This window comes from Punica granatum, chromosome 8 (assembly GCF_007655135.1).
Source record: "Punica granatum isolate Tunisia-2019 chromosome 8, ASM765513v2, whole genome shotgun sequence".
Classification (NCBI taxonomy): Eukaryota; Viridiplantae; Streptophyta; class Magnoliopsida; order Myrtales; family Lythraceae; genus Punica; species Punica granatum.
In genome coordinates this window covers 7,927,177-7,951,877 of record NC_045134.1, presented here as the reverse complement: position 1 = coordinate 7,951,877, position 24,701 = coordinate 7,927,177, and the positions used below count along the sequence as shown (strand labels likewise).

The following is a 24,701-nucleotide window of genomic DNA, read 5'->3' as shown; positions in this document are numbered from 1 at the left end:
AGATTTTGCATGAGCAGGTCGTTGACTTTCAAGAACCTGTGTTGCGTTTGATAATGGAATAGAGATTGATTTAATTTGATTTCACGGGATGAAAATAAAAATAATTAAAAAAATTTATTATTAAAATTGCAGAAGAAGATAAAATATAATGATTGTGTTGCGAAGAAGCTCTCGAGCCCAAGGAGAGCCTTCAGAGTTCCAAGAATTGAGGAAAAAATAATGAATAATTAGTAAAATTTAGTATTAAGAAATTAATTGTATTAATATATAAAAAAACATGTAAGAGAATTTATTATTAAATTGAAGAAAAAATAAAACGGTAATGATTGTATTGTTAAATTGATGGAAAAGTAAAGTAAAGTAAAGCAAAGTTAAATTTAACTCCGTTTCCATACAGATTATGACCTTTGAAAATAATTAGAATTACCGATCTCATTGATTCATGTGATTCGACCCATGTTCTCCATAGAAAAAAAGGTTTTTATTCGAGTATTGTGAATATAAAATTTACGATTATGACAGTTTAATTTCCTAGTGGATCCCGTTAAATTTTCAGATACAAATGGTGTACACGGAAAAAAAAAGTAGAATTCACAATTATATTTTTTTTAAATCATCAAATTTTTTTAGTAAGATTAATATGATTTTTAGATCGCTTCAAGTATATGCCATCTATAACGGATCTAAGCGCATTCATGAGAGTTACTTTGAAAATTCACGCCAAATTTGAGTACAAAATCTCAAGGAAACATGATTTTTTTTTTTTACCATATGAACCAGCAATCTATTTAAAATGATACATTCTTATTTGAAATAACTCTATTCATCTCAAATAAATGACTACAGCGCTGGTATTTTTATTTAATAAATTCGTTTTCTAACCCGTGCGTTGCAGGGGTTTATTATCATATATCTAGGATCATTTCCTTATAGTAATTACTAACTTATTGTATTATATAATAATAACAACAATAGCAATAATAAAAGTTGAAATTTAAAATAAATAAAAAACTTCAATAAACTTCTAGAACTTAGAGGCAGGTCTTTGGTCTCTCAAAATTTAATTTCATAAGAGACAGGTGGTTTAATATTGTCACTCAAAATTCCAGGATACTGTTCTAATACATTGTTTTGGATTGATGCTTGGCTTCCTGTTGACCCACTCAGTGAATTTTGCCATAGGGGTTTTCTTTGGTTTCCAACCATTTCTAGGCGAGCTACAGTTGATGTATTCGGCATTGGCCTAGGAGCAAGGATCCGCAGGCTCCGGTCATTCAAGCTACGGCATCACAAACGAGGTTGGTGGAAGCATATCAGGTTGTGTGGAAAGCTTGTATTTCAGGTAGGTTCAGCTCTGTTAGTGCTTGGGACCAGCTGAAGCCTAATTCTAAAATTATTATGGTCATTTTATGTTTATTTGATTTGGCGGGATAGGAACAACCAGGTCCTCGATGTGGCTGGTTCAACTGTTAAGCAGTTAGTTAGGACTTAGGAGTGTTGTTGCATCTGTAAAAGAGAGAGTTTTGGTTCTTCCTAATGTAAATAGTAAGATAGCTAGATCTAGCTTGTCCCTTTTGTTAGGTTTAAGCTAGTTCTTGATAGTTTTTGCAGTTGTTCTTGGATGAGTGTCATACACACACACACACACACACACACATATATATATCAGTTTTTGATGAATGAATAGAAGAAACGACACTTATCCAAAAAAATCTTCCATAAAATTAGAGTAATTATATATGGTTGAAGAATAATTTTGCTAATTATCTTATTTAATATGCATCGCATATTTATTTAATTATTAATGCAAATTTATCAAGAATATTTACTAAGGGTGTGCACGGGTACCGGGTATACCCAGAACCGGTCGGAACCTACCCGTTAAGGTAGGGTCCGGGTAGCTCGTATTGAAAATAGGGTAGGGTCCGGGTATTAAAACAAGGAACCGATGACAACCGGTTCCGGTTCCGATTCTTATGTATAGGGTATCCATAACCGATACCCAAAGCCGGATCTAATTAAAAAAAAAAAAAAGTAAAACCTTACCCTGTCCTATCGTTCCTCTCTTTGTCTCTTCAATCTTCCTCTTCCCCAGTTCCCCTTTCTCAAATTCTGATCTAAACTCCAAGCCTCCAACCTTTACCTACTGCGATTGCTCTTGCTCTAGCAGGCCCAGGCGATCGCTGTCAGCTGAGTCGGTCTCTCTCCTTCTCTCTCTTCCTCACCTCAACGACACCGACCGACCGCTGCTGCCTCCTCCTCTCGGGACGCTGCTGCCTCCTCCTCCCGGGACGCCGCTGCCTCATTTCTTCATCGACTCTCTATTCTTCTTATTTCTAGGGGTTCAATCGGTAAAGCTCAGCTTTTTACTTATTGAGAATCAGGGAAATGGGAATTTGAAGAGCCTATACTCTGTTAGAAGATTCTCACCTACCACTTTATTGCTTGAGCATGAATATGGTTTCTTGTTCACAACTGAGTCTTTGTTTCTTCACTTATGTGTTTTGAAAATCTTTGGATGCAGGACAATAAGTGCATATATAATATTGAACAAAACCTTGACCACGTTAGTATATACTTATCTGCTAATAGTATTCTATCAATTTTTGGACTTGATCCATTTGCAATTTTGTTTGATTCATGCAGAGCAAACCCAAAGAGATGACCATTGTTTAAGGTAATGAACATAAGATCAAGTGTGAACTACTTTTTTTTTTCTGTGACTATGTATGCAAGAGTAGCCCCTTTTGGATTGATGTTTGAGGTTCCTTTATGAAAGTTAACATGACTGGATAATGTTTTATGCTAATTTTTACACTAAGAGAAATTCAGTTCTATTTGGGTTGGTCTGTTGGGTTTTCCTTGTCTTATTCTCTTGAGAATGTGAAGAACATGAACTATGCTGGAAAAGACACTGAATTGTCCTTTAAGATGCAAAAATGTATGTTTGTTTCTACTGGCATGCTTTGATGATGGTTAACATAACATTAGCAGTTTTTTTAGAGCCAAACAGACATTGAACAATTGTAATTTCTCTCGACGAGGAATTCCACTGATAAGATTTAGGCACAGAGTGATACTTTTGGTCTGACATAGTTTGGCAACTGTCTCCACGGCTGTACTTATCAATGCTGTGGCTGATCTCATTCACTTCCTCCACATACTTCTTCAGGTTAGCTGCAAGTTCATCCATCAGTTAATGTTGAAACATCTCGACAGGTGAGCCGTCAACGATCTTACCACGAAATATAGCATCATCACGAGATACATCTACCCATTACTTTGGGGATTCCAGATACTCTGATCATCTTCTGGTCTGCTTTAAAACATGTCTCTTGCATTTGATTATTGTTACCTTAACATAATCGATAGCCACATCTCATGTAGCTATCTTGCATCTAAAGAAATAATGGTTCCGTCATTTTACCCTCCATTAATTCTCGATACTCGATTCTTAGAATGACTTTTTACTCCGTGGGTTGGCATTTTTGGTTTGATTTATTGATTATGAATGAGATATTTTCGCTTTTATTTAGCGAGACAAAAAAATTTACAGGTTCCAACAGGGTACCCGGAACCTGTGGTATAATACAGGTTCCAAGTAGGTTCCGGTTCCATAATTCAATAGGGTAGGGTCCGGTTCCAAAATTTTGGATCCAGTCCCTTACAGGGTAGGGTCCGAGTATCGTGAAAAATACAGGGTACCCGAAACCGATCACCCATAATATTTACTCAATTGTAATTTTCTAGAAAAAAAAATGATTTTATGATATCCATATATTTAGATATCGTTCTCTTTTCATATATTGACTCCAAAACATTGTTATAACTTATTGAGGTGTCGATCGGAATAGAGTTTATTTGTGCGACACTTAAACTACTGACCAAACAAAATGCATGGGACTAACCATGCCAGTGACCTATTTTGAGATTAAGGTAGTGGGATTGAGCCAACTTGACCTCCATGAGCCTAGCCCAACTCAAAACCTAGAGTCAAATTAGGCCGACGTGGTTCAAGTTAGGTCAATCTTGGTCACGCCTTGCCTACAAGCTAGGTCGTTGCCCCAGCTCCGCACTAGAAATCCAGTTGGACCCCTTGTGCTTTCTCCTCTTTTTTTTTTTTTTTTTTTTTTTTTTTTTTTTTTTTTACGGTTATGAGTAAAAATAGACTGAATTTAGAAAATAAAAGAACGCGGATCTTTGATAATTTTTTGAACTCCTTTTAGAGTGTTTTTCATAAATATGAAAAGTTCTTGAAATTTCATCCATGTTATTTATGAATTTTTGAATTAAGAAGAACGTTTTACGAAGGAAATTTCATAATAAATTTTTCATTTCATTTGTAGACACAGAAAGTTCTTACTCTATCAAATCCACCCAAGTTTTTTTTTTCGGTGGGTAATCCACCCGAGTATTTTCTTATGAATGTTTTTGCAAAATCTCCCACATCGAAGAGTGTGCTAGAAAACCAACCTTCCTTAGCAACTTGAGTGAAAAATCATGTTAAGCAAACTCTTCAATGCAAAACAATTTGTGAGCTCATTCGCCACCGGTACGGTGGTCTAGTGGTTAAGTATCAAGCGCTTCACTTGAACATCACGAGTTCGAACCTCACTGAGGATGTAGAGCTCGTCACTATGTGGGTGTATTATGGGTGGCGATAACTGGCCCATAATGCTTGATTTAATGGGCCTTGAACTTAATTCACTAGTGTGTTGGTGGGGCTACGGTGACCAACTTGGACTAAAGTCTTAGCGAGCTATAGCGAAAGGAACATTTCATGGCGGTTAGGTTCCCTTAGTTGGGACTGTCACAGTGGGCTAATAACCCGAGCTAGCCTTTTACTTATAAAAAAAAAAAAACTTGTGAGCTCATTTTTCTATGAATAGATAATATCTAAAATATACAATAATATATATACTATTGTAGTTGTGTTTGATATACAATAATATATATGTGTGGGTGTGTGTGAATGAAAGTCATGTTCACATATAGTTTTGCAACTTATGTTCCTTGGAAGGAGTGAAGTTGTTGAATATATGAGGCTAAATTTCTTCTACTATATGAATTAAATAATTGTAAGATCAGATCAGGTGCATGTGATATCCTTTTTCCACTTAATTAATTATTCCACCCTTACCAGTTATATTAGTCCTCCTTAATTGAATGTTTAAACTCAATCGATTTAATATTAGTAAATTCACTATCACTAATATTAGCCTAAAGCGAGTAAATCCGAGCTCACGCGTTGTATTTGACGGTCCGATTATTGCCTTCAAAAATTTAAAAAGAAAAAAATCTTAGATGACGAGGTAGTAGAGTGTAAAATCTCATTACATTATATTGTATTAAATTAAGGAGTACTTCTTCCTCGGTTAATAATCTAAACCCATTTTAAAAATTTCCTCCTTTGTAATGGAAAAGAAAGCGAAAAATAGTTTATGCTGGATGTTCCAGATTGAGAATCAGAAAGCGTCATCATTCCGTGTGCCACATGCATTTTGACTTGCTTTTTTTTTTCGTTCGGAAAATTATATTTGACTATTGAAAAATTTAACGTAGAGTTGACCCACTCGTTACGACAACAGTAAAACAATGTTGACTTTTGCGCCCTCTTCCTTTTCTGGGGGCTGACCAACCACCCATGATTAATTCCCAGCCTGACCCAAATTGCATGTAAAGACAAACTTGGCCCAACTTGGTCTCTTTAATAAATCGAGAAAATGATGAATCCAGTTTTAAGGAAAAAGGGGCAATGTTCCAATCCCATCCCACAAATCTCTCTCTTCTCTTCTTCCCTGAAACAGATTCGACGATGTTTGTGTTCGTTCTGTTTCGGTTGTGTTCTGTTTCTCTTTGATCCTGATGGTGGTTCTGTTGCTTGTCTGCTTCTGAGCTCATGTCCATGGAAGAATCCTAGAATTTCAGCATTTTCTCGGTTGCCAGGAGCATATTCTCATCGAAAGTCATGAGCTGTGTGCATCTTCATGTTTCTGCTAGTCTATGACCATCTGACAGAGCCATGGGAACTTTGCGGATGGTGGGCTGCTCTTGTATTCTGCTTCTTGTTATATCTGTGGCGATCCCGGCGAACGGTGCTTCGTATGCAGGCAAGCTCTATCCCGGGTTTCAAGGATCTCAGATGAGCTGGATCGATAACAATGGCCTCTTCCTCCTTTCTGAGAGCTCCAACTTCGCATTCGGGTTCCAATCCTATGAAGATCCGGACTTGTTCTCTCTAGTCATCATCCACTCGATTACCAGGACAGTCATCTGGTCTGCAAATCCTGATACCCCAGTCTCCCGTTCCGACATGTTTGTGTTTGACAAAAACGGGACTGCATTCCTACAGAAGGGCGGGGCAGTAATTTGGTCCGCAGGCTCGAGCCAAGGAGGAGTTTCCGCGATGGAATTGCAGGATTCGGGTAATCTAGTTTTGCTTGGGAAGGAGAACGAAACGATCTGGGAGAGTTTTGGTCATCCCACTGACACTCTGCTGTCGAACCAAGATTTCGTTCGAGGAATGAGGCTGGTGAATCGTGCTAAGTCTAAAACCTCAAACTTGAGCTATGTTCTCGAGATCGATTCTGGGGATATGGTGTTATTTGCTGCCTACGGAACCCGACAACCTTATTGGTCAATGAGTAAGGACAGGAGGAAGATCATAAACAAGGCTGTTTCAGGGGTGATAGCTGCAGCTTCGATAGATGAGAACTCATGGAGGTTCTATGATGCAAATAGAACATTGGTGTGGCAGTTCGTCTTCTCGGGAAACCTAGAACCAAATGCCACTTGGATTGCAGTCCTAGGAGGGGACGGGATGATCTCGTTCTCCAACTTGCAATCGGGCAGTGGCCCTTCAGCTACAAGAATCCCAATCGACCCGTGTGCGACCTTTGAGCCTTGTGACCCATACATGCTGTGTTACAGCAGCGACAGGTGCCGGTGCCTTCCTGCCCTTTCTTCCAGGCCTGGTTGCGGGCCTGGGATCGATTCGACCTGCAATCCGGAAACAGGTGCGCATTCAGGGTTAGTGGACCTCGTTAATGCAGGGGATGGGATCGGATACTCTTCGCTCGGGTTTGTTCCTCCCACGATGAAGAGTTCTGATCTTAATAACTGCAAGAGTTTATGCCTAGGGAATTGCTCGTGCACTGCTTTGTTCTTCGAGAGTAGCTCAGGAAATTGCTTTTTGTTCAATAAGATTGGGGCGCTTCAGAGCTCTGGCAGTGACAGCTCAGGATTTGTCTCATACATCAAGGTGTCATCCAGCGGACAAAATCGTAAGAAGAATCGGTTGCCGTATGTGATCGCTATAGCTCTTCCGGCTACTTTGGTCATACTTGGTCTACTAGTTTGTGCACTATTCATTTACGTCCGCAGAGGGAAAAAATCCTTCAAGGAAGCACCTCTAGAAGATGGGTCAGGAGAAGAGGATAACTTCCTAGGGAACTTATCCGGGGCTCCGACTCGATATAGCTATCAGCAACTCGAAGCAGCAACTAATAGCTTTTCTGTTAAGCTCGGGCAGGGGGGGTTTGGGTCAGTCTATCGTGGGGCCCTTCCAGATGGAACTCAACTCGCCGTGAAGAAGCTTGAATCGATCGGACAAGGAAAGAAAGAGTTCCGGTCTGAAGTTTCTATCATTGGAAGCATCCACCACCTCCACTTGGTTCGGCTTAAAGGGTTTTGTGCCCAAGGGTCGCACCGCCTCCTCGCGTACGAGTACATGTCCAAAGGATCTCTGGACCAATGGATCTTTCCGAAAAAGAAGAAGAACAACAACAACAATGAAGAGGAGAAAGAACAGATGGTGCTTTCTTGGGAGACAAGATATCAGATAGCCCTTGGCACGGCAAAAGGTTTAGCATATTTGCACGAAGATTGCGACTCAAAGATTGTCCATTGTGATATAAAGCCTGAGAATGTTCTCCTCGATGAGAACTTTCTTGCTAAAGTTTCAGATTTCGGGCTTGCGAAGTTAATGGGCCGAGAGCAGAGCCATGTGTTCACGACCCTCAGGGGCACAAGGGGTTACCTTGCACCTGAGTGGATCACAAATCATGCGATCTCCGAGAAGAGCGATGTGTACAGCTATGGAATGGTGCTTTTCGAGCTCATCAGCGGGAGGAAGAGCTTCAATCCCGAGGAAACTTCTGAGAAGTGCCATTTCCCTTCTTATGCCTTCAAGATGATGGAGGAAGGGAAACTACGGGAAGTTCTCGACTCGAGCCTGAAGATTGATGAGAGAGACGAGAGGGTCTTGAGGGTAATAAAGGTCGCCCTGTGGTGTGTGCAAGAGGACATGAGCCTCAGGCCCTCGATGGCGAAAGTCGTGCAAATGCTCGAAGGTGTTAGCCCAGTTCCTCAACCACCAATTTGTTCTGCGCTGGCCTATCGGCTCAATTCGAGGTTTTTCCATGGCATGATTGACGAGCATACTTCCTCAGGGACCACTTCAGAGTGCATTGCAGATTCTTATCTCTCAGATGTTCGGCTGTCGGGCCCAAGATAGCAGCAGACGACTGAATTATTAGATACATTATGTAAATTTGTTTTCTTGAGACATGCTGTATAATTTGTAATCTGCATTGACTGTTAAATTTTGAATCATTCGATGTTTCAGGAACCACCCATGAAGGTATAAACAAGAGAATCCTCCTCCATCGACCGTATCCATCGTTGAGGTTAAAGATTCCCTTTTTCCTTTCATCTGCAGAAATTGTTTAAATGGCAGCCTAGAAATGGTAGTGTTACTCGAAAAGCCGGTAACAGAGATGGTCCATAAGAAATGAGGCAACCTACTCCGTACCGAGAGCTCATAATTTGCGGAATATTTCCTGAAGTAACCGAAGAAGGTTGAAAGTTTTTCTCTCAAAAGACATCATAGTTTCTTTTTCCTATGAGAAGTCCATTTTTGCAGCTCTACGTTCTGCACACATAAACATCAAACTAAACCTAGAACAGGGTTCAAGTAACGATCAAGTGATCTTGTTTTCAATTACGTCAAGGAGTCTTAATCGAGAGTATCATTCCCGAACTTGAGGATCGTTCATTATTGATTAGGAGCAAAGAACCTCGATCGAATCCATGATTACAACAGATGACTGGGACTATTCCTGATGCAGGGTTTGTACATGTCAAGGGCATAGAAACCGCGACCAACTATTCTCCATCAACAACTAAAGAAATTTCTTATAAAGGGGCTGAATCATATACTTTTGGAAAGTTGAGGGTGCTCGACCTGATAAAGCTCTAGTCGCAAAACTTAAATTGAATATCGTGAATTCCGAAGATCATTCATACTACTTAATTAAAAAAAGAGTAGTCCAAATTTTTACTAGTGGAATTGATTCCTCTAAAAATTATAAATGTACATATGTACTGGCCATCTCGCACGTGCTTTACGACAAACATGTTGAATTCACAAGATCTACCTGTAATGTGCACTTACTAAAACTCCCTCCTCGAAGAGCAGAAAAAGACATAGAAAAATAAGAGGAAACTTTTGGGCATTTCAAAATTCAAATTCCCAAATTAGATCCACCAAATTTTCTCCTTGAAATTGGAGACATATTCAAATGATGTGTCCACATATGATGCGAGCAGTATTGTCTTGTTTGGTGCACCGTTTCTCTGACTCAATATGACCATTGCAATGCATACTATTCTGCGCCTCTTCCTTTTCAGACATCAACAAGATTCATTCTCATTGTTTTTCTCTTTTGTTTCCATTACCATGTTTTATGTTCTCTCTACTTGGCCAATCCCAATCGATTTCATATAAGATAATTCATTAGGAAAAGTGCATAGTGCCAAAGATGGGTCAATTTTAAACGTGGGCCATGCTTGATTTATCATTCATAGAATAATTTGATATTTCTTTTTCAAGCCTCCAACAAGATTGATATAGCATTGCTATTCTCATCCTCATCCATAACGTATGATGTCAATATGTTAACATACAACCTTTAACTTGTAAAAGGATATCTCACACGGGTTCTCTAAACTAAATTAAAGTGAGAATTTGGTGAAGTGGTATCACTTTCGATCAAGAATTAAGAATTTCTGAATTCAATTATTATAATTGGGATTCATACGTCCATTTATTTCCCTTTCCTCCTATCTTCTTCTAGGCCAATGAGTTTCTTTTATAACTGAACAAAAAGCATGATAAAATTTGATTACACATTAAATCAGATGTAACATTAAAATTGAAAGTTTGGCAGTTATTACGTTGTTCGGTTAAGTGGTAAGAGAAATATCAAACTATAATTTTCTAGTATTCGGTTGACCACATGGGCGGAAAATGTAAGAGGCTTTAACAGGTCGAAAGACATAAATGCGCTTGACAAATTCAATAGAGGATGAGCTCAATTGAAAATGAAAGTGATCAAAAAAGAGTGTAGCGCGATAGCGGATGCTTCGTCTATTAACTTAAAGATCACAAGTTCAATACCCAGTAGAACTATCAGTGTTCATTTATTAGTTATTTAACATTTATATTTCATTGTACTAAGTTTTGGACCTCCTTTGTAACCGAAAAAAATAAATGAAAGGCGAAGGGCAAGCTCCAATATCCCTTTATCGCAAGACTACCCCGTGCAGATTCGACAAGACTTGCGCAAGTCTCCAAATATACAAGAGCAATGCTTATCGCTTATCCTTGCTCAGTAAGCCTAACCAAGTTCAGGCGTGCTCTGATTTGACTATGACGAGACCAAATACGTTGAGGTTGCATTTGTCTTTGTTGATGCTAGACCAGTTGTTAGGCACCTAGCAAGGGCGTCATGACTGACTGGCCCTGTAGGGCAACAAAACAACCATAAATTGGGTTCAGGTGATTGCGATAGCGCGTTCTTTAGAACATGTGTAAAATAGATAAAAGCGGGAAATGTTTAAAAAGCGAACCCAAAAAAAAATAAATTCTTCTATTATCTCTTTATTAGTCATGACAATTTAATTTCATTAACTATCTCCATATTATATTATCATTAGTTTTAGGATAACAAATTTCTCTCACGATATAGCGAAGCAAACTAAAAGGAATATCGAGCAGCTAAGATTTTACGTCACGTGGTGCCTGCCGTAAACCGGAACAACATCTCGCGATTAAAGTCGCCGACTCCAACGGACCAGTGCACCAACGGGGTCCTCTTTTTTATTTTTTATTTTTTTCCATGTTGTGATGAATAATTATCGTTGCCATGTAGGCCAAAGGTGGGGCCGCCGGGTTGGCTCTTTGAGAGAGAGAGAGAAGTGGGAAGGAAACCGTCGAAGTGGATAAGAATGTGACGGTGGTCGAGATCCACGTACGTACGACGTGCGACTGCGGCCGCGGCCGCTAACACGCCGCAGTGACCAATGGCTCCGGTACAACCGAAACGGGAGTACAGTTAACGGCACACAGAAGAAATGGCCTGACAAACGGTGTCGGTTGGCTGCTTGCCCGTTTTGGATTCATCCGAGTTGAGGTGATAATATGTGTCGTGTCTTGTTTAAATGGGTCGTGTTTAAACGAGTTCGCATTAAAAAACTCTAAATCTGAACACGACATGTTTAATAAACGTGTCAAGATTTTCAAAACACGAACACGATGCGTTTAATTAATGATTGATATGGATACCACGCGTCTAACTCGTTTAACTAAGCATGTTTAAATTTGTATGTATACTTACCTACACGATATGATACTATTACCTTTGGGGTACTATTATACATACATGATATGACACTATTAACTTTAATTATATATTACTACACGATTGATGTGATAAAAACACCATAAACAGGTGATTTATATAAACAAATTTAGATGATTTAATGTACTTTCTTCTATCGATTGATACAATATGTGAAACAAATTAACACGATAACACATAATATAAAATTATCTAACCGTATCTAAACGGAATACAATGACTGAACCCATTTAAACACGATTATTTATCATATAAACACGAAACATATTAATCTTAATCTAAATTTATGTAAATCCGTGTCGTGCCATGTCGTGTTATTGTGAAATACTGCCGGACCTACCTTCGACAACACAGCCTGCCTCCTCGGTCGGTTTGTCACCGTCTCTCTCCATTGAATTTGATTCGTCACCTTAATTTCTTTTTCTTTTTCCCCCTTTAGATTTGTTGCCCACTAAAAAAAAAGAAACACCAAAAAAAAGGGAAAATGCTTTATTCCGATGGATAGGCTTTTAAGGTGGCCTCCAACCGTCGAAACTTTGTTAAGATGATCTCGAAAGCATATATGTATCGAAGTCGTCAGTCGCCACGCATTAGGCAAATTGAACTGTTAGGTATGTAGCACTTAATTCGATACAATATCGAAAGAAAAATTTAAATGATTAAGACACACTCCGAACAGTCGCAAAAATAAAATTATATTTAAGACCTCGTCCCTTTGAGATATTTAAGGAATAATGGACGACTTAGATAGCCAAAAATAAAAATATCTCAAGCTGTCTCTGTCGATTTATGAATTTCTGGAGCAAGGATGATATGAATTGACATGACCTGTTGAGCAATCCTAGTAGTATTATGTTTCTAATACTTGAAGGCAACTTCACAATACTACATGACAATATGGTGATAATGGTTGTCAAGTTAGCGCGGTTCAACTCTTGGTTCGAGATTCATAGACTTATTGCTCTCCTAGTTCTCGCACAACGCAACATTCCTAGCTATGGCTGTTTAAAACATCCCTAGTCCCCGACTTTCTTGAGGTATTTCAAAGTCTGAACAACTTTTACATATCATGCGCACCGATACATCAAATTTTCCTGCGATAATAAATACGAAACCTTACCCACAAATGCCCATTATACCATTCTCGGCAACTCAATAATTTTCTTCCCACATTTTTTTTTCCTGTTTCACGGAAACAGAAAATCTAGCAATGCACACTGTAAAGCCAGTGAGGCAAAATTAAAAGCTATTTAAGATAATAATTAACTTATTCGTAAATTAATTATCTTACCCTTTTCCCTTTTCATCTAGCCCAATTAATTACCTTTTGGCCAAAAATTTTTTGTCTGTGCACTCTAATATTGGAAAATTTAGAAGGTTTCTACTAATTCAATTCAAACCGAGTAGGTCAACAATAAGGTTAAGCTAAAATTCTTTTAGCGTGAAAATTTAGGGAACAAGAGTCTAATAATTTAAAGCAATATTGTTTATTCCTTTTTTTGGCCAGAATTAATTAATTAATTTACCACACAACCGGATAACCCCGTACGTATTTTTTTACCAGACCATTTTTATCTCTCACCCAATCCCCTCCCTCTCTCTCTCTCTCTGTCGTCTCCTCTGTCTCTCTCTGTCTCTCTCTGTCTCCAAACAATGACTGATCTGTAAAAAAAAAAAGAATTAAAAAAAATGGAATTTTGAAACCACCTGCGTCTACATCAACGGAGCTCCCCTTCTTCTTCCCCTTACCCTGCAACTTGCCATTCAATTCCTAAAGCTTTATTGCAGAGAGAGAGAGAGAGAGAGGAGAGGAGACGTATCATTCGAACTCTCGATCGTTTTTGATTCAGTTAAGTTACGAGGCATCGCTTTCCCTCTCACGCTTCAGATTCAGATCCCCACGCACCCGGTCCGATCCTCCCGTACGGTACGTTCTCCCTCTTGTGCTCCCAGATCCCTCCACCCCCGGCTCCTCGGCGAAACCCATCCCCCATTGCCGACCCAGGTGGGAGATTTGAACTGGGGAAGCTCCAATCCCAGGTTATGGGTCGCTCGTGGGCCCGGAAGTCCGAAGCATTTCCCCCCGAAAAATGCTGCTTCTGGCATTCGCTTTTTTACTGTTTGAGTGTCGTTGTTTGCTTTTCTGATTGATGGGAATGTCTGAACTCGTCGCGAGGTTATGGGTTATTCAAGTGTCGAACTCAATCGCGCCAGTAGATTTTTCTCCCAGAAAAGACGTTTTCTGACCATTTTTTGGTACTCGGGCGCATGGTTCGTAGAACTCGAATTGATTGTACAGTTTGAGTTCGAAGATTCTGGGTCGTGCGTATTCGTTTTTGCTGATGTTTCTGTGTCCTTTCTGCAGGAAAGTTTTCGCCTTTTACATGATTCTGTAGTATAATAGGATTCTGCTAGTACGTGCTTTTCATGAATGGAATTCGTGTTAATGTTCGTTTTCTTGTAGGGTCCAATGAGTCGCGTATTTGGTGAATGAATGGGTATTATAGGTTGGCATTTAGGTTTCTTACCTGTATCTTCCTGCTTTATGCAGAGCTTGTGGGGGATTGAGTTTTCCTCGTTCTTTGTGGCTATTTTGATGGGATTATAGTTTATCATCCTGGTCTAATTGGAACCTGCATCATCATGGACGCTGACGCTGATAAAGTTGTACCCGAGAACGGTCATGAGGCAGTTCATGAAAATGGCGCGCATGATCAAATTCTGCTCAGTGCAGAGGATGAGAGCTTTCTGGACCAAGCTAATGAGGTTTCAGATATCGCTGTTCTAAATGCGACTCTGGGAAGTATTAAATTGGAGGATCATGGCATTGATGATAAGTCTTCTCTTGGTGAATCAAAAGACAATGATTGCTCAGGAATTCCTCAGGTAGATAATTTGCCTTCTCTTTGTCCCCTCCAAATGGAATATCTTATTATGGGTCTGAATTGCAGTCTAACGCTGATTTACAGGAAGGGGAAGAATCTAAGAAGGTGGATTCGAGATCCTCTGAACATCTGAAGATTGAAGGCAATAAAAGAAATGTGAAACCCCTAAATTCGAAAGCCACGGCAGCAACTGGGTTAAAGAAGAGTAAGGATGGAAAAATTTTAGAAGCAGTTTCTTCCAGCTTTAATGCAAAGCAGCCCGCCAAAAGCAGATCATTCAATGATCGGCAAATTCGGTCCCATGCATCCAAGGTAAATGGCCATTCTCGTGGCAGTTGGATACACTTTGTTGTTTATATGACAACACCGGATGATCAACGATAGTTTGTGCTTATTATTCATTTGGTTCCTTACCATTGCTTCATTTTTGGTTCTTTTACTTATTTGCTCCAAACAGCAAGGGGGAAAACCCGATGCCGCAGTGTCCGAGGTCTCAAGGTATGTCTATGTTGGCTATATCTTTCTTTCCAGTCTAGTGAAGTAATTAGTCCATTCGCTGAACAGTTAATGCTGATTGATTACCTAGCAGAAACTTGATGGCTATGGGATTTGTGCTAAAATTTAAAGTTGACTAATTACACTTTCAGTTTCCCATTTGCCGTCAACTAGAGTTCTGTTGCATAACCATCTCTGAATTGTTAACAGAGAGCAGATGAAGCTCAAGCCCCTGAAGAAAGAACCCCCTAATAAACAGGACGGAGACACTCAATCTACAGAGTATCCTTTTATATTCTGGCTTTCTATTTTAGGAATCTGGTGCCTTATCAGGTCCTGTGTTCTTATGGCTTGTATAATATGAAAGAATGGACAAACAAAATTGATATGCCATGGCAAGTGATTACAGTTCAAATAGGAGATATGTGACCGTGCTTCTAGATAGACCTTTATGAAATGTTTTTCCTTAAGATGGAAACAGAAGTCCCACTTCAGAAGATTCCAAAGCTCGTCGACTAGGTGCCCTCCCCAATTATGGATTCAGTTTCAAGTGTGATGAGCGTGCTGAGAAACGGAGAGAGGTTTGGTTTCTGAGAGCCCTTTTGTTATTTAAATCACACTGTGGCATTGGCCTTATACAAACTAATTTCATTTTTTATCTACTATGGTAGTTCTACTCCAAGCTTGAGGAGAAGATTCATGCAAAAGAAGTTGAAAAGAGTAATCTGCAAGCAAAGTCCAAGGTAGGATTAGTAAATATTGATAATCATAATTTTGAATGCGTTCTGTTATTAAAATTGCTTGTGTGGTCTAGTTTTTCACTCTCTAACATATTCTTGAACCTTTTAGGAAACTCAAGAAGCTGAGATCAAGTTGCTCAGGAAAAGTTTGACATTCAGAGCTACACCTATGCCTAACTTCTATCAGGAACCTCCACCACCAAAACCTGAGTTGAAGAAGGTACTGACTTACTATTATCAGTTCTGCCATGAATGCTCAAGCAGAGGTATTTCAGTTCTTGATGATATCATGAATAAGACGTCCCTTCCACATGACTAACCACTACAGTTGATTAGTTGTAGTTCTCTCGCTTAAAATCAATGTACATCCGGTAAAAAAGAACAATCTGCATCATCTTTTCCATTCATCTGTCAACTTGAATAGCAGCAAGCTTAGATTGATGCTACTTGCATTTTCATTATGGACTTTCTTCTCGTTTTTAATTATCTAGATGTTTATTATTTCATGCTCAATTCTGCAGCATGGTCCTGACTGTTTAGACTTTAAAGGTCATCATTGTTCATCAATAAATGTTAATACGTTGATCCGACTCAAGTATGACTGTTGAGGTGCAGATGCATATCCTTGTGTTGACACACTGATCCTCTAAAGTTAGGACACTGAGGCTCAACTAAAATATTACTGAACATATGTAAGTCAGTACTATATCACGATGATTAGAACCCCATGGAGCTGATTTGCCATTAATATTGACAATATTCCCTCCTTAAAAGGATCTTAAATTAGATCATGAACCTAGGTACCATAGCCACACACTTCCTATTGCACAGGCATGCCACCCCACACGAAATGTCTATTATTTCTTGAGTAGTCCAGTATCCAAATAGTATGATGAGCTGCTAAGAATCTTATTCAACTTCTAGAACTTATCACAGCATCATTTCCGCCAAGAAAAAATTGTTAATGAGTCTTATTTCATATTTTCACAAGTCTGAGGGTTCCATGTTCTTGATGTGCTATGACAACTTAAGAAACTTGATCTAACATTTAAACTTGCTGTGAATCCTCTATGGCCTCTTTATCTATGTAGTTCTAGAGTTAGATGACTTCGCAGTATCATTCCAAGTCTTTTGCTTGAATTATTTTGTCCGCAACCTATTGGCCTCAGTTGGATCCTTATCGAATGCAGATACCCACAACAAGGGCCAAATCTCCAAAACTTGGCCGAAGGAAGACCTTGGGTGGGGAAGAATCTGAGGGAAACAGTGGCCGCAACCGCCAATCGGGCCGGTTAAGCCTAGACAGTGTGGCTCGCAACAACCCAGCCAAAGTACCTTCTCCAGCAAATCCAAAGAAGCCACTACGAAAATCGCTACCCAAGTTGCCTTCTGACAAGACCTCACAGCCAGGTGCTTCGGCTAAGACCACCAATTGCTTGAAAACAGTTGAGAAGGAGGAGGCAGCGTTGAACGGTGCAGGAGCAGAAGAAAAGCTTGCCACCGCTATGGAGACTAGTGAACCCACTTCTCTTAGTCAGGGACAAGAGCAAGTCCAAGAGGCCGAGCCCACTGAGAATCAACCTCATGCAAATGATGTGCAAGAAACTATAACAGTGGAGCATTAAGTACAGCCCGGGCCCTCAACTTCATTCTCATGAGATAAAGAGAGGTAGCGGTCTCAAACTGTAAGATATCAAGCTTCAAGCCCTTAGATAACGATGTCTCCCAAGCTGAGTTGTTGTCGTATGCTCTCTTTTTAATGCCGCTGGTCACATATAAGATCCCAAAACTGTGTAAGATACTTGTCGCCGGATTTCCTGTCAGTCCATGAATTTTATTTTATTTCATGTCTACCTTTCATGTCGTTGACTATATGTGAAAAAATTTTGAGAAAGGAGGGCTGCTCAATATTTGATGGTCCTGTTGTGCTTACAATCTGTTGTAACAGTTGGGAACGTTATGACATTGATACTGGTTCCCGATTTGTGCATATTCTCTTCCCTGCTTGTCAGCTATCAATGGTGAACGTTTCTTTTGACTGGCGAAGTTTTGTTTAGCACTGTTAGATCTATGATAATTTTTTATTGGTTCGTGCAATATGAAATCTTCAGGTGAGCAGCTCTATTTGATGTTTATTGATACTGGCTGATGCAGAGTTTTGTGGTAAATTTTGGCTTTCACTATCTCCACCGAGCAGGTCAGTAGGAGAGACAAGGCTATTCGGTGAACTGAAAGGTTGAATAGATGGTCCAAAAGCTGAAACTACGCTCCACAAAGTGGTGCTATGATCCAAATTCACCATGAAGTCGGGCTATTTTTCCAGTCGAAAATGGCATCGGAATGCATGCAACCTATGGTTAATCTGTAGGATAGAATCAAAGGGAAAACTTGAAGCTGCAAGCTGGCATTGCAAGGAAGTTACAGGGAGCAAATTGGTAGATGATCTAAAGTCGAAACTGCATGCCAAAGTGGTCCCGGGTCAGAAAGCTTTCGCTATAAACCACGATCTGCCCCTTTTGAAGCTGGGATTGAAGGGTGGATCGTTTCGTGCTATACAAGATGATTACATTGATAGGTCGAAATCTTGTATAAACCGTGATATATAAGTCAGTAAAATGTTAGTTGTTCAGTCCTGTGAGGTCTGTGCGGTCTGCTTAATCGATGTTAGCTTATCGGGTTCGATATGCAGGGATTAGGGAAACGAACATAGGAATGTGGATTATAAGGGCATGGACAGAATGTTCTTGTGCAGAAAATGTCAAAGAGACGTACATACATTCATACTGGTAGAGATATTTGACATTATCGTCTCAGCAGAAAATGCCAAAAGCTTGGCCATTTTGTCTTTGTCCAGTATGAGCCAAAGTCGTTGATAATCCCTTCATGATTGTAGCATATCATGTTCTACTGAACCTGTTTAGTTCTTCTCCTCCTTGTCTATTGGCACATGAAAGGAACAGCTCTGAACGTGATAATTTCCGTAGCTTTACGCATACAAAGTTAGATTACTGCTCATTCGATCATCTTCGTACAGAATAGGCGCGTAGATTACATAGGGATCTCTGTACAAACGGGACCGAGAATTAGAGAAATGGAAGCTAAAAGTCCAATAAGCAGCTGCTACATTTTGATTATCAGTTGTAGAAAGAAATTTGCGTGTGTCGTTCTTGTTAGTTCCTTGTTTATCAATATGCAGCTTCTTCTCATCATCCTCTTCTTCATCATCATCATCTTCTCTGGAGTCCCACAGGAATCGGGCATACGAAGCAAGAACATAGCTGCAAGAGAGACACAGTAGGAGTCAATGTCTCGTATGAAATAACTTTGCATCGCATAAGGGACATGTTCCGTGTTGGTCTAATGTCAGTCTTTTGATCATACTTTCCAATAGGAACTTCGATCGAAACAGTTGGCATGCAAACTGATAAATTTCTCTGCAGCCGAGAAATGACTACAGGAAAACTATCAAAATTCGACTACCACCACAAATCCAACAACTTCGCCTGTTAAAGATCAAAATTTTCGGGAACTACTCAGAAAATAGTATCTTTCTGATAAAAGTTCTTAACCAGTCATCCGGCGAAGATTGCAGGGCTTGATCAAAGAAGCCACGAGCTCGAGGAGCATCCTTATGTTTTTTCCAAATTAAGTCCCCGTAAAGAGAAAGAACATTCCCGTCTGCAGGTTCGTTGCTTTGCTTTGCAAGAATCGCCCTTGCACAGTATTCTTCCGCTTTCTCTGCATCTCCTCTCACCTGCAAATATTAACATATCAAAGCAAAGACTCTGCAATAAAAAGGGCCATTCTACCGCAACTCAGCGCAGTCCAAAGAAGTTACTGATTTGATAATCAGGTTTAGTTACCGATTTCGACGATGAATCACAGAAATAGGACAAAAATCCTACTTCGGTTTGTTTGCGAAAACATTATGGACATACAAAACAATGCGAGGTCTAATTTTCTTAAGAAATCCGAAATCTTTGATTACATCTTTCAAGAACCGAGCATAGTTGCCAAGAAGCAGGGCATCCCCAGGATATGATTTTATGAGAGACTGATAATGCTCATCCAAACTCTCACTCCCCTGCCCTCCCCATTCCCCACCACCTCCTCCGCCACCTCCTCCGCACGCACCACCACCTCCACCGCCGTTCCCCTCCCCGCCTCCCACCAGCAACTCTGGCCTCTCCTCCACCGCCCCAACTGAGCAGCTCAACAGAAACAGGGCCTTCTCGGCATTGGCACCCGGTTCCGCCTCCTCTGCCAGAACAAAAAAATGCCCATCTGCCTCAGCCGTGGAAAGGCCCTTCCTCGGCTTCAAAGGCAGCCCCTTGAATGAATCTGCTTCTGCGGATGATGTCCTCAGGATTTTCTTGGCGGGAAGGGCCGGAGAGAGCGTCAAAGAGACAGGTCGGTTCCCCGGGATCTCAGGCTCGGGGTCGAGGCTGTACGCAGGAGCATGTTCTCCTTTAACTCTCCGTGAAAAATCCTCTCACAGACTTTAGAGAAGTGAAGAGGACAGATCCTTTTTCTTCCCTTCCACCTTTGCAACAGACAATACCTACCAACATGAACTTTCATGAGAAGTGGTGGCTTTTTATTTCTGGAGAAATTTCAAATTTACCCCTAAACTTTACATCTGATTGCAATCTCTCCCTTGGCAAATTGTCACTGTCCCGGTTTACCCTTCCACCGGCTATATCACACAATTCTCTATTGGACATAAAATAAGAAGTTTCTAGTACAAGACAGCTGAAATTATGTTGTACTGAAATTAACAGATTAAATGAGCTAAGCGATTATTTAAAGTGGTACATATCATTTCTGTCTACTAGCTATGATAATGAGACAACATCTCTGGCTAGAACCATATTATCTATCGCGCGTCCCAAATTGCTAACCGCTAATGCTAAGAGCACAATGAACAAAGTTGAAAAATTTTGGGGGGTAATTTGTGACATAAGCTAAGATTGGGGAGGAAACTGAAATGCTCGATGTACACCTCCATGCAGGTGCTTCTATATATAATATGTAGGAGGCGCCTCCGGGTTACGGCCATGAATGGGGCCCACCGATTATCCGATTTTGCATCACTTTTTGGGACGATGAGGTGAATTGTGACCTTTTCTTTATTTTATTTTTCAAGTATTTCTTGGCGAAAAATGGCCGAGAATTCCTTAGCATTTAATAGTTATTATTAGGATAAATTGCATATAAACGGGTAGTGTATCTATTCGTGAAAGAAAAATCAATTATTTTAAATTTGAAAAATAAAAATACGTGATTTCATATTTTTCGCAAATCAAGCCAATCAATCCGTTATTCCAAATTTTAATTGAGATTTGAATTAAAATTAAGAACTATAAAAGTAAGATGATACTATAAATCAACTAACAATTAGTCGGTGTCCCTAGCTGACATTTTCTGATAAATTATTTTGCACATGAACAAATTTTTTTTTTCGGGGGGGGGGGGGGGGGGGGGGGGGGTGGAGATCTTCCCCTCTCTGCTTGTATCTTAATGTGTCAACTAGAATGATGATCAGCCTAATTCGTTTTGATAAAAGGCAAAGGTACATCGAGTGAGCTAGAGAGGCAGATGAGGTTGCCAATTAAAAAATTAGGCTCAAATTGATCTCAATTACAGTAAACTCAAGCTTATAACAATAGCAACTTATATTTCAGTTTACTTATTAAAGAAAAATAATAGCAACTTATAACAATAGCAACTAATTGGACATGAGATAACTTGGACAAATATTTTGCATGCATTGACCATGCCAAGATCCCGGTTCCAGATTCTTATCACCTCACACAATGCAACTCTAATGTTTAATGAACCCACCAAGGTCTGACGGCATGGTCGTTAAGATTTGGGACAGTTGCCTTGACGTATTGGGTTCAAGTCTCCTCCTGTTCAACTGCAATTCTTTTAAAACAAGAGTTCTGTATGTTGTCAAAAAATTTTGTAATGGGTTGTGCGAACCCAAAAAAATTTATGTAAACTGTCACCACTACGGCCTTGGAGGGGGTTGCTCTATATGAGGGTTTTCATAATGAGATGAAACTGTCGAAACCCGAGAAAAGGTGTGACTGCTTGCAACTCCGGATCCCTTATTTTCATATTGAAAAAAATGTTAATGAATCCAATGACCTAGTTAGAGAGATCCTTTTTCTGTTACCCCTTTATGTTTCCCTTTTCTCAGCATTAGGGCCTAATTAATGCGTCTTTCCTTCCCTAATTCATCCAATGCACACCTCTATGTTCAATCAAAACAACTTTAGCGGATTACCTCTTCGATTGACACGATCGATGAGCTGCGAGTAGAAGAGGTGAAGGAGACATTTCTATCAATCATGTTCAAAGGAGATGGAAAAAAATAAAATAAAACTTCGAGTAGGGCCATTGAATATTGTTGGTTTATTTATAGGGTAACCTTCTTTTTGAAATTTTTGAATTTCAACCCCAAATCTCATTTAAATTCGAAAAATTTGACCCATTGGCTTGAATTGCAAAAAATAGAAAATCGCATGCTTCATTTTTCGATATGAAATGTTTGTTTTCAAAAATAGATAAATCACGTGATATTATATGCAACTTAGCTTATTATTGTAATACTCGTAGTGTATTAATTAATTGTATCATTCTTTAAATACGAGCTGCACTATAAATGGGTGAATTTATTGTAAAAATGAAGTTTCAAAACCCATTAGTTGCAATTTGTGTTCAAAATGAGCATTCCCACTATTCAAGATTGGTATATCAGTTGACTGAATATTTTATTATCCCCTGAGGTTTCTATCAATTATTTTGCTATTGCTGATTTATCACATAGTTGAACCACTACTAGTTTTTCCTAACCGTTAAGAGTGGAGTCTAATCCCAAATCCGAAAAATATATAATGAGTTCAAATATATGATGAGATGGACTCCTATAACCTTGAGTTTTAATGGATTGAACATATAAATCCGACTTCTTATAATTGAAAATTTAAAATGGGAGTAGTGCTACAAAAGATTGCACCTCATGTTAATTAGTCTCTCTAGCCAGAGAGTGGAAGAGGTTCACTCACTTCATAGTCAATTGTTAATGATGGTTTCGAAACGTATGTGACACGTAAATGACACGTGAAAAAGACCTAATATTCATACTTGTAAGTCTACTAAAAATTTCTATTCTAGCAAAAACAAAAGGAAGCCCTTTGATTATTAAAAAAAAAACCTAAGGATTACTAATTTCTTTTGTATGATCGGGAAAACTCAATTATCGACTTGGTCTATGAACAAACTCGATCGATACATAATATATGCACGTCCAAATGAGATTAACTTCTAGAAGAAATCTCCTTAAAAGGAGTATTATTCAGGGCACAACCGAGAAGTATCACATGACAGTTTGCCGGATGCTTGTCCGCATCATTTCTTACTCAATAGCAAGTTTTTCTTTATTATTTAACAAGAAATTTGTTATTATGTATATGAAAAGACTCTTGTTAATGGAGTTTTTTTCACTGTTTTATTCCTAAAATGTTATACTTAAAGTCAACCTTTTAAGAGTCCCCTAACCCTAACAAGAAATTTTCACTTTTAAGAGTCATACTCTACTCCATTTAACTCTGTTTTACTTTTCTTTCGATTTAACAACACAATTATTACTTTTTTATTTTTTAAATTTAATAATAAATTCTCTCACGTAATTTTTCTTAATCATTATTATAATTAATTTTTTAATACTAAATTTTCTCAACTAACCATTACTTTTTCCTCAATTCAATAACACAATCATCACTTTTCTACATTCTTTTTCAATTTAATAATAAATTCTTTCATATATTTTTTCTTAATCATTATTACAATTAATTTTCTAATAATAAGCTCCCCCAACTATATTTGTCTTTATCCCGTGGAGTTTAGTAGAATCATACTCTACTCCGTTACCAAACACCACCTAAGAATCATGCGTCGATTCCTCAATGAGGATTGAAATCAGCTGCACTGTAAAGCAAATTAGGGCTTATACATTATTGAAACAATGATTTATAAATTAGTTTGGTAGATGGATGGTGCTCTTGCTAATCAATATATAATATATAGTGCCTAGAACACTTACCCATGTTACGCCACGTGTAATCGTTGGCCTCTCTAGCTTCCGCCATGTTTTGCCAAAACGTTGCCATGTGCTCATGTTTCCATGTGGGTTTCGCCATGTGTTAAGCTATTTTAATTACATTGTTATTATTTTACATAAAATGCACATGACAAAAAAATTACCATATTACAATTTTTTTAAGAAATATTACTTGCAAATAATTATTTGTATTACACATTATGTATTACTTACATAAAACAATTGATTTTGCAAAAAAAAAATCTTCGAATTCCAAAACAAATGAAAAAAAAACTTTAATCGAATTTAACATTCGAATCAATATATAATATATAATGCATGGAACACTTAACCAGGTTGTGCCATGTGTAATCGTTGGCCTCTCCAGCTTCCGCCATGTGTCGCCAAAATGTTGTCATGTGCCCATGTTCCCAAGTGGATTTCGCCACATGTCGCCATCTGTTGAGCTATCTTAATTACGTTGTTATTATTTTACAGAAAATGCACATGGCAAAACAAAAATTATCGTATAACAATTCTTTTAAGAAATATTACTTTGAAATAATTATTTGTAATATATATTAGTTCAAACAATTGATTTTGAAAAAAAATCATCTTCGAACTCCATAACAAGATAAAAATACTTTAATCGAATTTAACATTCGAATTGGTAGAATTACAGTGATGGATACTTTAACCCTATTTAACATTCGAATTAGTAGAAATAAATTTGTTAGAATTAAACAAATTGGTTGAATTACCAATTTGAATT

At 38.8% G+C, this 24,701-nt stretch overlaps 3 protein-coding genes across 10 annotated transcripts; 2 read left to right on the top strand and 1 right to left on the bottom strand.

The window, feature by feature from the left end:
- The first annotated feature begins 2,030 nt into the window (after positions 1 to 2,030).
- LOC116188178 (G-type lectin S-receptor-like serine/threonine-protein kinase SD2-5) lies at positions 2,031 to 8,677 on the top strand. Of its 8 annotated transcripts, XM_031517363.1 has the most exons (4): positions 2,031 to 2,351; positions 2,525 to 2,566; positions 2,647 to 2,677; positions 3,173 to 8,677. In XM_031517363.1, exon 4 carries the CDS (start codon positions 6,023 to 6,025, stop codon positions 8,513 to 8,515), a length of 2,493 nt encoding a protein of 830 aa, XP_031373223.1. In that variant the 5' UTR covers positions 2,031 to 2,351; positions 2,525 to 2,566; positions 2,647 to 2,677; positions 3,173 to 6,022; the 3' UTR covers positions 8,516 to 8,677. The 8 variants fall into 8 exon arrangements, with proteins under 8 accessions (XP_031373223.1, XP_031373225.1, XP_031373222.1 ...); XM_031517365.1 differs by lacking the exon at positions 2,525 to 2,566; XM_031517362.1 differs by having other exon boundaries at positions 2,647 to 8,677.
- A 4,752-nt stretch (positions 8,678 to 13,429) lies between these two features.
- Positions 13,430 to 17,868, top strand: LOC116188255 (protein WVD2-like 5). The gene is made up of 9 exons (XM_031517487.1): positions 13,430 to 13,629; positions 14,254 to 14,588; positions 14,672 to 14,899; positions 15,045 to 15,085; positions 15,293 to 15,364; positions 15,564 to 15,663; positions 15,754 to 15,825; positions 15,932 to 16,042; positions 17,013 to 17,868. The coding sequence occupies exons 2-9, from the start codon at positions 14,346 to 14,348 to the stop codon at positions 17,445 to 17,447; spliced, it is 1,302 nt and encodes a 433-aa protein (XP_031373347.1). The 5' UTR covers positions 13,430 to 13,629; positions 14,254 to 14,345; the 3' UTR covers positions 17,448 to 17,868.
- Positions 17,869 to 18,486: 618 nt separating this feature from the next.
- Positions 18,487 to 24,029, bottom strand: LOC116188686. The gene is made up of 4 exons (XM_031518170.1): positions 23,933 to 24,029; positions 19,811 to 20,313; positions 19,392 to 19,576; positions 18,487 to 19,100 (listed from the first exon to the last, which is right to left on the bottom strand). The coding sequence occupies exons 1-4, from the start codon at positions 24,027 to 24,029 to the stop codon at positions 18,809 to 18,811; spliced, it is 1,077 nt and encodes a 358-aa protein (XP_031374030.1). The 3' UTR covers positions 18,487 to 18,808.
- Between the last annotated feature and the right edge of the window lie 672 nt (positions 24,030 to 24,701).

Excerpts from the sequence above, each read along its gene's own strand:
- LOC116188255 (XM_031517487.1), top strand. The coding sequence starts at position 14,346 with ATGGACGCTGACGCTGATAAAGTTGTACCCGAGAACGGTCATGAGGCA. Across the intron at positions 14,900-15,044 it reads TTCGGTCCCATGCATCCAAG|CAAGGGGGAAAACCCGATGC; the intron begins GTAAATGGCCAT and ends TGCTCCAAACAG. Across the intron at positions 15,365-15,563 it reads GGAGACACTCAATCTACAGA|AAGTCCCACTTCAGAAGATT; the intron begins GTATCCTTTTAT and ends AGATGGAAACAG.
- LOC116188686 (XM_031518170.1), bottom strand. The coding sequence starts at position 24,029 with ATGGCGAAACCCACATGGAAACATGAGCACATGGCAACGTTTTGGCAA. Across the intron at positions 20,314-23,932 it reads TTACACGTGGCGTAACATGG|AGGATTTTTCACGGAGAGTT; the intron begins GTAAGTGTTCTA and ends AAAGTCTGTGAG. Across the intron at positions 19,101-19,391 it reads CAATCTTCGCCGGATGACTG|CTATGTTCTTGCTTCGTATG; the intron begins GTTAAGAACTTT and ends TCTCTCTTGCAG.
- LOC116188178 (XM_031517365.1), top strand. The coding sequence starts at position 6,023 with ATGGGAACTTTGCGGATGGTGGGCTGCTCTTGTATTCTGCTTCTTGTT.